This window comes from Symsagittifera roscoffensis, chromosome 2, assembly GCF_963678635.1.
Source record: "Symsagittifera roscoffensis chromosome 2, txSymRosc1.1, whole genome shotgun sequence".
NCBI lineage: Eukaryota > Metazoa > Xenacoelomorpha > Acoela > Convolutidae > Symsagittifera > Symsagittifera roscoffensis.
Window position 1 is genome coordinate 63716720 of NC_087063.1, and position 13935 is coordinate 63730654.

Below are 13935 nucleotides of genomic sequence, written 5' to 3' on the forward strand. Positions count from 1 at the left end.
TGAAAAATCGATTGAGTGGTATATTTTATGTATTATGTGATTTTCTTCAGAATTTCGTATGTATAGCTAGTTTCGTACTATTGGAGCCAGTCAGTAACAGAAACTTTACTCCTGAAAATTTCGGCTAAATGGGTAAACCAAATACTGATTTGGGACGCTTGAAAACATGCTACATGACGCTCTAGCCCAGGTTTAATGGGGTTCTCTTAAGTGATAGTTTTATATTTATAGTAATTATTAATAATCTCATCATTAGTGTCTTGCGTAGGAAACCCTTCAAAGATTTCTAGCTCACGCCATTAGTGCTGAGAAGATTATGCCAATAATGCCCAAAGCCTTACGCCATTAACGCTAAAATTAATGATTAGTCTTTGTAGTTACGAATTTTATTTTGATTTTGTACAACTTGGTAAGCTCATCCCTTTTGTTTTTGGGATAGTTCTGCCTAAACCATGAAGTAAGCTACCTCAGCAGAAATTCAACACCTCCGGTAATGGTCTTTTTAAAAAGTGGGCTTTTTGGGCCATTTGTTAAGCCATGGATCCAACGGTTGTCGTACTGCCCTTCCACTCTATATTTTACTACTGCAGTTTGGCATCTGAAAATTTTGAAAATTGGTTGACCGAAGAGTGATGCCATTGAAAACGTATCAAATAATGTCTCCCCCTCCCCCGGGCGCCTTCTCTGAAGAATAGTGTTTCTCAGTTATCAAAAGCTTTTATCAAAGAACGCCATCAATAGAAGTATCTAGCTCTAAACAAAAATGTCGAAGTAAAGATTTATTTTTATGCAAAAGTTGTTATAATATAATCCCTTTAGAAAAAGTAAAACCTACAGTAATTATAGCAAATAGTGTTAATTAAGTCTGCATATAAATGTAAGAAGGAGGACTAGTGGTCGCATCCTGGATTGGCCAGTTTGTTCTGCAGCTGCCATTCGGCGCCGAGTGGCATGAGAAGCATGAACACAATTGAGACGATCGAAGAGACGATGAAGAAGACAAGTGCGAACAGTCTGTCAATCACCATGGCCAATTCCTTCCACTCTGTCTCATTCTCCACTTCCTGTGTTCAACAATCAGAAATTTCATACTCAAAATCAAATTAACAATATGAGTAATCTGTATTTTTTCTACTAAGTTAAATTCTTTTCGGACTCTAAAACGACGCCTCAATTTACTCATTTAGTCAACTTAAATCAAGCTTTTCCGAGCGCTCATACTATAAAAAAGACATTATTTTGACCAAATTTTCTGCTCCGCAAGCAAAAAAAAACGGGACAAAAATGACGTTTTTAGCCACTTTTTCGAAAACTTTGACCAACAAAAATCGGGTTTTTTCGGCGTGCGCTTCCCCCTTAAATTGAGTAGAGATATTGGCGCGAAAGGCACATTTAGAAAAAATTTAGGGACCGTCAGCAGAAAATAGAGATCCTAAATAAGTGCAAAGGTGGGCCCTTTGAGTCGGCAGGGGGGTCGAATCCCTGAGAAAGAAAATGTCCGCAGCCTTACCCCTAAATCCGCTCGTGCTCGCCATTAAAGCTCAATTGATTTCAGGTACAAAACTGAAGATAACAAATATGTGGTACTCTAACGGTTAATCTGTTTTGTTATTAATCATCTAGCTTTTTTTTGTTTGATTTGGCCTTAAAAATTTTGACAGAAAAAAAATGTAAATAATGTGACCTAGATACACAGCAATCAAATGTACGAGCAATTCATTTTCACGAGCTTGCCTGTTCATGCTGCCGAATGAAGTTTCGAATCTGCAAGAGAGATTTCTTCATAACCTCAACTTCCTCGGCTATTTGCTCACAATTCGAGAAATCCTCTGCGTTGTTGTTCTTCCGATGTGTTCCCGCAACGTTTCCTCCCGAAGTGTCCCGACGGTCGCACGCGTGGTTCGCTATCATTGGGAACTTCATGTTTTCCACTTTACCATCGCTGTCTGTGTATTGGACGTCGTTTAAGTTGTTTGAAACTGCTCGGCTTCCGTTTTTCATGGCGCTTCCATTCGCCATCAGAAACGTTTGATGACCTTGGAAGATCAACAATAACAATCAAAGACATAAGCTAAGATGAATAACCAGTTGATTTTCAAGAAACAAAAAATTCTTGCAACTTTTCTAACTTTTGAATAATTTGGCATCTCTACTTTCTGTATACTGACTTTTTTGATTGGTTTATCATTGCATGCCCAAGTATATATCCTCATTATCGAGAAAAAACCTGTTTTGAAAACCTGTGGGCGCTTAAGATAAAATTGGAGTGAAAGTCACTCATCACTTGGCGAGTGGATTTATTATTTTTCATTTTAAAGAAGCTAAAAATTGCTGCAAGCTTTAAACGTTGATTCAAGCGGTTTCCAACCAATCCTGAATTCTCAATTAGCGCTACTTTTACTCAGAAAACAAATTATAAAAAAAAAACTTGATCTGGGGTTTCTGATCTGCTTGCACGGCAACCGGCTAGCTTTTTCTTAAATTTGTTTTTGCACGACCAGTGAAAGTGGGAGAGAATGTAGAATGCCCGTGTTTTCCCAGTAGAACTCAGTTAGCCCGAAAAGATACTTCAAATGGAGTCTGGTGATATATCACATCAATTATTGTATCCGTTTAAATGAGATGCTAGGAAAATTTCCCATAGCTGTTCCAGCTTCGAGAAAAATTTGCTGTTTTTTGCAAATTTTTCCAACCATTTTTTCTTGAAACTGGGACAGCTATGGAAAATTTTTCTTGCATCTTGTTTAAACGGATATAATAAACGATGTGATATATCACCTGACTCCACTTGAAGTTTATTTTCGGGCTAACTGAGTTCTACTGGGAAAACACCGGCAGTCTACTTTCTGTGGTCGTGCAAAACCAAATTAAAGAAAAAACTAGCCGGTTGCCGTGCAAGCAGAGCAAAAAAGATCTCACTGCCGTTTTGTTTGCAAAAAAAAAAATAGAAAAAACCTAAAAAAAAACATTTTCTGATCATAAGTCGATTTTTTTATTAGGATTGGTTGAAAACCGCTTGAATCAACGTTCAAAGCGTACAACACTTTTTAGCCTCTTTTCTAAGAAGGGTTTTGAAGAAAATTTTAGGGAAAGTTAAGTCAGTCAAAATGGTGACCAATCAGAATGCAACAAAATTATACCTCTGATTAGAAAGCTTTAGGGTTAACATTCTGTTTGCATTGAGAAGAATGAAGATTCTTCATTAGACACCATAAGGGGGAGGGGGGTAATTGTTAAGTATATCAAAAGTTTCAAATATGAATCTCATCACTACTGCCAAACTTGCTTGTGATATACTTACTAATCAACCAATCTAACGTGTGTTTGCGGTTAGTGATTTTTATTTTAAAAAGCTTTAATTAGTTTGCGTAATGATTGTTGAGAATTGTTTCACAAAAGCCTGCGAAAATGACTTTCGCTTATCTAAACTGAAATAAAACATTCCAGTGCGAACAACTGGAGAAATTGATCAAATGAAGAGCGTGGAAAAGATATTACAAAAATATTTTGTAATTTTACCAGGTGGCTGGGAACCTGGAAAACAACCAACAAAAAAAACTCGAATACAAACTTCCTCTCTACTTCTTGATTGCGAACAAAATGCTCCATTTTTTTCCGATGCCATTGCCGGATACATTTTCGGAGACGATTTCAATATAAATTTTTTAACTAGCAATTTTTGGCGGAATTTTTTTTACCATCTGAAAAAAATTAGGGCCAAAAGCTCGAAATCAAATATAAATATCATTTGCGGTCATTTTTCTTTAAACTCTATAATTCAAATTGGGATTACTTACGCGTAACTTGTTTTGACATATAGGGTTAGCGGAAGGGTTCGTAAAAAATGAGAAAAAAAAGTTTTTTTCCTCAAATTAGTGTCGTTTTTAGTAAATGGTGTGATTCAAGATCTAAGTGATCGCGTATAAAGTTGTTGAGATTAACATGATCGATAATATTTGTTTTCAAAAAAGAAAAAAAAACAAGAAAAAGAAATAATTTTAAAAAGAATATTCAAAAATTTTTCTGACTTCTGCACAATAATGTTTGTTTTTTAGAACCCCTGTTTTGTTAAACAAGCGCTTGAAAACATTCAAAACCATTTTGGTCTTTACAAAAAAAACTAGAAAACAGTAAATTTCCATATGAGGAGCGTTACTTGATCGCGTTACTCGATCGTATTTAAACAAAATTTCAAAAATTTAAGACCAGTTTTTCTCAACACTGGGACATACTTCTCATAGGTGTTTAACTTCATTCAAATCATAATTGATATTTTGTAAAACATTCAACGCATTCCAATAATTTATTGTGGTACCTGAATTTGCGTGAAAAAAAAAAACTAAACAACTAAAATACACCCGAATACAAAGTTCCTCCCCATTTTCAATGGTCCGAAATATCATTTCAATTTGAATAGAAGCAAAAAATTTTGCTTTTTTTTATTGCACGCGCAATATTAGACGCTTTGTATTTTAGATAGCGTGTGGGCGGCTTAATTTACATGAAAAAATGAAAAAAAAAAGGAAAAAAAAGTTTGTTTTCTTAAAGTTAGTGTCGTTGTTAGTGAAAAGTGGGATCCAAAAACTAAAATTGATGATATAAGCATGATCGACAACAATTGTTTTCAAAAAATTTTAAAAAAAGCAAGAAAAAGAAAAAGAAAGAATATTTGAAACTTTTTCTAATTTTTGCACAATAATTTTAGTTTTTTAGAGCCCCCTTTTTTGCCAAACAAGCGCTAAAACCATTCAAAACAAGTTATATCTTAAAAAAACTAGAAAACAGTAAATTTCCATTTGAAGAGCGTTACTTGATCGCGTTACTCGATCGAAATTAAACAAAATTTTAAAAATTCATACCAGTTTATCTCATTACTGGGACAACTTTCTCAAAAACCTTTAGCGTCGTTCGATTCGTAATTAAAAATGCTTTTTATTGATAAAGCTTTCGACCCATTCCAATAATTGTTTGTGGTACCTGAATTTGCGTGAAAACAAATTAAGAACTAAAATACACCCGAGTACAAAGTTTCTCCCCGTTTTCAATGGTCCGAAATATCATTCCAAATTGAATTGAAGCAAAAGATTTTGCTGTTTTCATTTGCACGCGCAAAATTTGATAGTTTATGTTTTACAAAGCGTGTGGTCGGCTTAAGTACAGAAAAAAATGAAAAGAAAATCTGTTTTGTTGCATATTTTCAACCAAAATTATTTGCATCCATGCTCAAAGATAACCGTAATTTTCAAGGCTTTGCACTGATATACGATTATAGTCCTGTTTTTAATTTTCTTCAGACCATTTATTGTGATCAAAGTAAAACACATTATTGTGATCTTGAGAGCCTTAAAAATCATCCTATCAAAATTTCTCGTATCACTGTTACCTTTGACGGGGAACCGTTTCCTCTTCCGGACACTTGTAAGCGAGTTCTGTAGGAAGACGTATTTGGCCAGTTTCTCGAAGGCCCATTGGCGGATGACAGGGGGGATGGGTTTGCGTCTGGTGCCCTTGTGGTGGATAGTCAGCACCAGCACACTGGCGAACACCGATGCCATCACCAAGGACACTTGGGCAAGGAAGTAGTCTCCTAAAAGAGATAAAGAGTGTGTATTTCATTCTTTAATAAAAACGCAAAATTGGAGCTACAAAAAATTTAAAAGTATTGTTAAAAAGAGTATCCAGTTGCTGTGCAGGTAGAAAAAGAAGACAATAAAATTCGCACAGTATGGATGCAGTTAGATTACAAAATTAATTTACATTCAGAATAAAATATCACATTATGGAGTATAGGTAAAAGACCAACTAGGTACCCACTGAAAACTATCCCTGGATCAAAAACATCGAAAGAAGAGCATCCAACTCAATGACTTTATCGATATTTAAAAAGTTAAGTAAAAATACATGTGAGTCATTATCAAGTAGCAGCGAAGGTTTCGACCACATTCATAAAGAAAACTAGATAAAAAGAACATAATTTTTTTCAAACTTGTATTTTTTTTTGCGGTGAGACGAACTGGGTATAGGCTTAAGAGCGTAAGTTCTGAATATAAGACTAAATATAAGGCATAGCCGACAACAGTTGTCGTGGAAAAATGAACAAAAATTTTTAAAAAAAGATTTATAAGACGTGACGTTAAACATTTTTTTTTCGTTTCTGTTTTGACTGATCTAAGAAATTTTATTGTTCTGGAAGCGCTAAAGGAAACTTTGAAAATTAGTTTTTTGTCGTAAAACTGGGTTTTTCATTGCTTAGCCAAACGTGTTTCCTATTTTTCCTGTTATAACAGCAACTCGTTCGTTTTACACGCTCGGAATAAGACAACAATGCGAAATTGTCAAACTAAATACTTTCGAAGTTGAGCAAACCTTTTCAAGCTTTTTGATGCCGAACGAATTGTGACTAAAATATCTTCAATATGATATTTGATACAAACCATTTTGAAAAGTACCTGGTTTACTTTGGAAAAAAATTTAAAAAAATAAAACATAACCCAGAGTTCCTCCCCACTTCCAGTGGTCGGAACCTATACATACAAGGAATGAGCAGAGACTTGAAATTTTGATGGTTTATCATGGATTTTAAATTTTGATTTTCGGTGATGAAAAAAATATTTTCTTAATGCTCTTTGAACTTCAACAAGAATCCTTTCAAGTTGTGAATTTTTTGAAAAAGATATCCCGATGTGAAAAAGAAACTGGATCAGATTGTATGTTTTTTAAATTTCGATGTGAAGTTTAAAAGCAATTTGTTAAAGCAAAAAAACTATTCGTGTTTTTTTGTGTTATAGTTCCGACCAATGAAAATGGGGAGGAACTTCGTTTTCAGGTGCCTTTTAATTTTGTTTTCGTTTTTTTTTGTTTTCAACGCAACATTAGGATCCCAAATGTTCATCGAAATGGAACAAATGATATATCATATTAAAGCCATCTCAGTCGCGATTCGAATGGCATTTAAAAATTTTGAAAAATTTTTCATTGTGTCGAGAAAAAACCGGCTTGAAAATTTCGTTTTTACTAATTTTGAGTGCTGACCAGGCATAAGAAATAAAAAAAAACTGGGAGAAAACTCAGCGTCAGGGCTAATAATTAGGCAAATTACACGAGTAAATCAAAAATACTTGCGTCTACGTTGAAAATTGCAGACAGCACAACAAAAGTCGCCGATGCACCAATAGATGAAAAAATTTTCCAATATACCAAAAATGTAATGTAGAAAACAAACGGTTCTACTGAGTCTCCCGCCACAAAATACAGTCGACTAAATCTACAGTGTAGACTCAGCGCAAATGGGATGGGCACAACCCAATGATTAAGTTGGCTTTTAACAAAAAAATCACTCTACATAAGTTCTTTACCAGAAAACTAAATTGTGTAGTTTTCATTATGAAAAAACCATCTCTGGCGTGAAACAGCAGTTTGAGGTGATGTATTACCCCGAAGAAATCTCAGGAATTTAATTTTTTTTTGTTCCGATCAATTAAAACGCGGAGACACATTGTTTTTGGTTGTGTTTTAGTTTCTCGTATTTTTTTAGGCGAAATCAGGTATCCCAATTAAATAATGATCAAGCTGGCTGTGGCGGGACCGATATAACATATTAAAAATCTTTCAGCCCTGATTCGAACAAAATAAAACTTTTGAAAAAACTTTTTTCAGTGTCAAAAAACCGGTTTGAGTTTTAGTCTAATATCGAGCGAGTACACAGACATGCGACTTTCAGTGCAGAGGTATCACTTTTTTATTGTTTTCTTTTCACTAAGATCAGAATCATACATGCTCTCTCTGATTTTAAAAAAAAAATCGTTTTTTTTTTCTTCATTTTTTGTCCATTTCATCAATTTGATGATTTCATATCAAAACAACATGACTTTCTCACCTTTTAATGAGTTCTATCGAGTGAGTCTATGCAAGCAACAGGTAGTGAAGTGGTAAAAAATCTGACCAAAATACGAGAGGAGGCAGTTCGAGCCCCAGAAATGCAAGTGCGGACTTTTTTCAGTTTTTTTTTGTTTTGATCAATTTGAAATTACTGATATCATTTGAAGAAAACAGAAACTATAGACACTTTTAACGAGCCCCCGCGAGTTTTTAAGTTATTCTTTTGACAAGGAAAGTGACGACTGCAAAGTTTTGCTATTTTTTTCATGTTTTTTCCATTGTGATTTGCTTCCCAAGCTAGGGAAAAGGCAAATTAGAAGTGGAATTTTTTTTCACTTTCCTGGGAAAATCCAACTTTTTACCGGGAAAATTGGGGAATTAAACAAAGAATTGATTACCTTTTGAAAACTTTCAATATTTTTTCAAGTTTTCTTATAGCCTAGCGTATGTATTTTAGTCCCACTAGCCGGATAAACAAGTTCAAATCCCGATAGGATACAATACAAATCATATTGTTTATTTGCTAAGCTTGCTTATTTTATAATACTGAATAATTTCAACGACACTTTCTTTCCGACGCTCAAAAAGGTCGTTGATCCAATTTATCTGTCGGGCACTCTTAAAATGAGTGAAAAATTTCGAACCTCTATCCGAGAGAAAAAACTTTCTCTTTTTTATAATCGAAATTTAACCTTATTTTGCATTGAATTTCTCATATCTTTCAAACAAAGAACTTCAAGACATATAATTTTCAGTTATATCACTTGTGTCATCTGTTTCGTTGAAAAAAAAACAATTTGGCGAGTGTTGAATATGATGTTAAAAAAATCACTTTTTTCAACTTTTGTCAATTTCATCAATTCAATAAATTTACGTAAAAAGTTTTTCACTTTTTCACATTTTCTCGAGTGCTATTACGCGTGTCTATACCAGCAACTGGTAGAGAAACGAAAAAGCCTTTGACCAAATTACCAAAAGAATTAGATAAAAGAGTTTTGATTTTTTTTGTTCATTTTTTTTCTACTTTGAGCAATTTGAAACCACAGAGAGAGTTACAAGATAGAGTTGTGAGGAGGTTAAGCAAAGCGGGCAAATAGCAAGGAGCCAAGAACCGTGATTGCCAATTGCCCCTGGCTCGCTTGAACAGCTGTTATTGTAGAGTTTGAATTTGATTCAAGCGAACATAGGAAAAAACCAGAAATCAAACAACTTTAACAAAAACAACTTTAACAACTTTAGCTGGAACAACTTATCATACTTTTTATTGAGAAAAAAACGAGAAAAAACAGCGCGACACAGATTGGTGGAAAACTTTTGAATCAACAAAAAAAGTTTCTCGGTCAGTGCTTAAAATGAGTTACTTCTGGCTCGTTTTCCTCATTTAACTTAGTAAAACTACTCTTTACGCCATGGATTTGATAATTATGTGTTGTTATGGGAGGATATGGCGAAGTCACGGTATCGCTTCAATAACATTAATAACAAAAAGGTTTCTTAACCAAAAACAGAGCAAACATTTTAGAAAGTGTTTTTTTTTGTAAACTATCACGTCTGGGAACTCAAATCGCGTATGAAAAGATTTGATTGCGCAGTCACTGTTGTTTGCCTAAGTTCTTTCTTTGAGCTAAAAAGAATCGTGCTCAAAAAATACTGTGTCATGGTTCCTGTTTTTTTTCTATTACAGTTAAATATAACTATGGCGTTGTTTTTTATGCGCGATTTTGACTAGCATAAACAAAATTGTTCGAAGAAGAGTGGCCGCAAAATAAATCATTTTCACCCATAACTTGAACTCCAAAATACCATCGTGATTTTTTGAAAAAACTGTTCTCACTGTCGAGAATAATATTCCTAAAAAATTTTGCTTTCAGAATCATTTTCATCTGCGAATGAGAAATTCTATTCTCCCAAAGCTTAGTACAAAAGTATAAAACGCTTTTTTGTACTTTTCAACGCAAATGTTCATTGAATAATTTTTTCCAACCAACTCTTGTAACACAAAAAAAAACAGCAAAGAAATACAAAAAAAATTCAATAAACAAATTTCATGAATGACTGTCGTATATTTATACTGTGCCCTTTACACTGTAACTGGTTACTCTTGCTGTTAAAAGGTTATAACTTTCCAATTTTTACAAAGATAGTGCAACTGTTATGAGTTCTGATGCTCAAACTATACCACACTCAATGGTGGAATAAAATATTTCAAGAAAAAGTACAGAACGAAAAGGCACTGCAATCTGACAGAATCAGGTTCGTCTTGTTACCGGACGAATAATGAACTTTTACCGAGTACGGGTGAGTTTTTGGAGCTTGGAGGCATCTTCTCCGAGATCATGACATTGTTCACGGCCAGTGCCAGCAGAATGGTGATGCTCAGAGTGATCTTCTCGCCACTAAACATAGTCGCATTCTTCGTATGCTACTTCTCGTATGCTGCTTACGGCAGCGCTTTTGTCAACAACTCGGCAAAATGAACTGATGAGAAAACTTAGAAACATAGGACAAGTCTTTGATATTTTGCTAGGGGAAAAGGATGTTCATAAAATGTGGCACTCTCAATTCTCTGAGCTCTTCTTAAAGACAAAATGGTTGACTAGTGTAATTCGCTCAAAAATGATGCAGTACCAAATGAGGGACCGCTTGGGTGGCAAGGGCATCGACATCTTGAAGGAGAAGGATTCAGTGTTGTAAACACAATTTTTTTCAATTGTTGATAGCTCTGCCTATTGGAATCAGACTGATAATTGAGCAGTCTGAGCAATGAATACTAACCATTCACAGGGCAGACAGAACACGGCTATGACCACGACAGACAACAGTGCACATGGTAGAATGATATTCAGTTCGAAAAAACGAGGCCTCCTTTTCAAGTGGATCTGGTAGCACAAGTCAACCAAAGGGTCATCGTACCTGGAGAAAAAACAACATTAGTTGCATGAAAAAAAAATGATTATCTATAATTAATTCATTCTAAGAATCACGAGTTTATTTGAGCTCAAATTTCAAGTCACAAAAGTTTAATATCTATAAACAAAATTAGAAAACAATAAACAAGTCAAATTACCCTTCCCACTAATCTCCACTAATATTGCTCCAGACCATAAAAACATTCCAACTGGATTAGATAAAATAATATCTGAGCTATAAAAACGAATAGATAAACTTGTATAGATATAATGTCTGTAAATTTGTTCAAATCGGAACCTACAGATTGAGATTATAATTGCGTGAACTCAACTTTGAATCAAATTTAAGCTTTTTGATTTCGATCGACTTTCAATTTCCGATTGGACAATCTAGGGCGAATTTATGGGGATATTGGTAGCCCCGCCTCAGGATTTCCAGCCTTAATTATCCAAAGAGCCTTTTTGGCACTAACTCACTAATCCCATTTTTGCCGGCAAACCCCACAAGTTTCATGTCATTTAGTTTGAACCACCAGCGGATGGAGGGGGGATTTCGACCTCAGAAATCCTCTGGACTTTGACCCCCTGTCGACCCAAAGGGTCCCCCTCTGTACTATTTTGAGAAATCCATTAGATGACGGACCTTAAAATTTTTCTAAAGGCGCCTTAGGCGCCAATATATCCTAACTTTGAGGGAGGAGCGGGCCGAAAAAAGCAATTTTTGGTCAAAATTTTCCAAAAATTACCTAAGAACGTCTTTTTTTGCCCGTTTTTCAAAGTTTTTTGAAAATCCGACCCCCCCCCCCCCCCGAGTAAATCCTAGATCTGCCCCTGGTTGGAGAACAAAAAATTTTTCTCGACACAACTTTTTTGGAACTTTTTGTGATCAGCATTACGAATAATAGGGTTTAAAAAAGTATCATACTCTTGAACCCTTAAGAGGCACCTTTAAAATTTTCAAACTTTTAGGTGTCTTTTAAGGTTCAAGTGTAATTTTTTTTATTAAAACCCTACTAGTCGTAACGCCGATCCAAAAAAAATCCAAAAATTTCTCAGTGTCGGCGGATTTTCAAAATTTTTGTCAACATTTTTTTAGGTCGACGAAATTGATTTTCCCAGCGCTCCCAGAACACTATAAAAATTGTGTTTTGACTCAAATTCTGCACCGCAGGCAATTTAAAAAAAAACGGCCGAAAAAGGCATTTTTGGAAAGTTTTGGCTCCACTTCAAAATTAGTATATATTGGCGCCGATGGCTCTTTTAGACAATTTTGGGGTGGATTAGCCAGAATTGGATGTCATAAAATAATAGTAAAAGGAAGACCCTTTGGTTGGTTAGGCGGTTTAATCCCTGAGAGGGGGCGTCCGCCCACTCCCCGCACCTCCCTCTAAATCCACCCCTCTTGGACAGTGTCATTTCAACAGGACAACTCAAAATAGTTTAAAAAATTTTATTTGCCCTTTGCGACTATTTTTTATTTCGCAATTTTTGTTTGTCCGGGGCAGTGAACTATTGATCCAATGTTTTAAATTCGAAAAATACAATCAAGCAAAGGGCAAATAGTTTGACTTGCATTTTTCCATATAAAAACATCAAAAGTTTTAAAAATATCACAGAATGTGCTTGCCACAACGATTGAAAAAAAAAATCCGAAATAAAAAATCAATTTTTCTTCAAATACCTGTTGTTTTTTTAGTATTAAGCAATTGAATTTATTTGAAAAAAAAACTGCAAAATGAGACGTAATTTTGCTTATAAAATAAATTGGCGATGGAGATAGAATGAAAATTCAGCCTCTCGTCTTGGCAAGTGTAATTTTTGTGTTATTTAATCTGAAAACCAGAAAAGTTCAGACCAATTTTCTCGACACTGAGACAACTGTTTTGAGGAAAAAACTTTCGATCGCTTTAACGACCAACAGGGCTTGAGCATAACACCACGCGTGAAAACTAAGAGCTTTCCTTGATGCACCTAAAATTCTGCTCAAAAAACTCACCCAACACTTTAGTTCCTTCCCTATACTAATACCATATATATGCCAATATCGGACAGCTATAATTCAATTGGACAACTAATCTAAAAATTTGAATATAAGTTTGCAAGGTATATAAAAAATCTTTGAAGCTGTCCGATTTTTGTCATAATTAGAAAGATATAGCTTGTGAGTCATATGAATTAACCCAGGGTAGACGTTGATGGATCTGTGAGCAGTGACTCCCATTAGTTCCCAGGCATCGTTCTCTATGTAGTAGTCCACCACTCCATTGGGTGTGGAGTTCAACAGGTCCAGCTCCTTCTGAGGAAACGTCCAGGAACCTGAATCACGGCAACAAATACAATTAGTCATGATGTGTCCTGCATTTCACATCTAGATATCATTTCACAACCCCCTATCTTTTCATTAGGTTAATCTCAATATCAGTTTTCAAAGAAGATGACTAAATTCAGGCCCTTTCTAAACCAACAATAAGCTTCTAAAAAACTGCAACCTTATTGTTAATACTCTTTCACAATCCAAAAGTTTTTTCCAAACAATCATAGAGCGTTTTTTAAAACCAACCAGAGGATTTAGAGGATGGCGGGGGGCGGGTGGCGGACGTTCTCCTCTCAGGGAGTTGACCACCCCTTGTACTTTTTTGAGATATCCATTTTTGATTGACAGACCCTAATATTTTTCAAAATTATCCAAAAAAAGGCCTAAAAACGCCTTTTTTGCCTATTTTTTTCAAAATTCTGACGGTTTTTTTTCAAAAATAAGTTATGACTTCGACTTGTACGCCTGTTTTCTAGAGTTTTTCACCAGCGTAATGACAATTCGCCAATTGCAAATTTCGGCTGCAAAAAGCTGAAACTGTTCATAGCCGAATTGCTTTGCCGGTCTTAAGGCGCGGAACTTTTTTCGTGATAGAGCAGTAGCTGCGCTGAATCAGTGTTAATTTGTGACCAAATATGCCAAATACCTGAAAAACAGCACGAGTTTCTTCGAAAGTAAGATCATCAAATCTAGTAGTGTTTCGTAGGGCCAAATATATGGGCATGAGTCAGAAGCGACACAGCCTACAAATACATTCCTCGTATGTCATCATCAATCTATTTAAACTTTTCTGAAGATTTCTTACAACTAAAATGAAAAATTTCTTTCGTTTTT

At 35.1% G+C, this 13935-nt stretch overlaps 1 protein-coding gene across 1 annotated transcript in view; it reads right to left on the bottom strand.

The window, feature by feature from the left end:
- Positions 1-766: 766 nt before the first annotated feature.
- Positions 767-13935, bottom strand: part of LOC134839079 (neuronal acetylcholine receptor subunit alpha-9-like) — a gene marked incomplete in the record, with an annotated part of 31835 nt that continues 18666 nt past the window's right edge. Inside the window, 6 exon segments of the mRNA XM_063854497.1 lie at positions 767-1064; positions 1735-2036; positions 5384-5587; positions 10168-10274; positions 10654-10791; positions 12968-13103. Coding sequence (XP_063710567.1) covers positions 891-1064; positions 1735-2036; positions 5384-5587; positions 10168-10274; positions 10654-10791; positions 12968-13103 — 1061 coding nt within the window.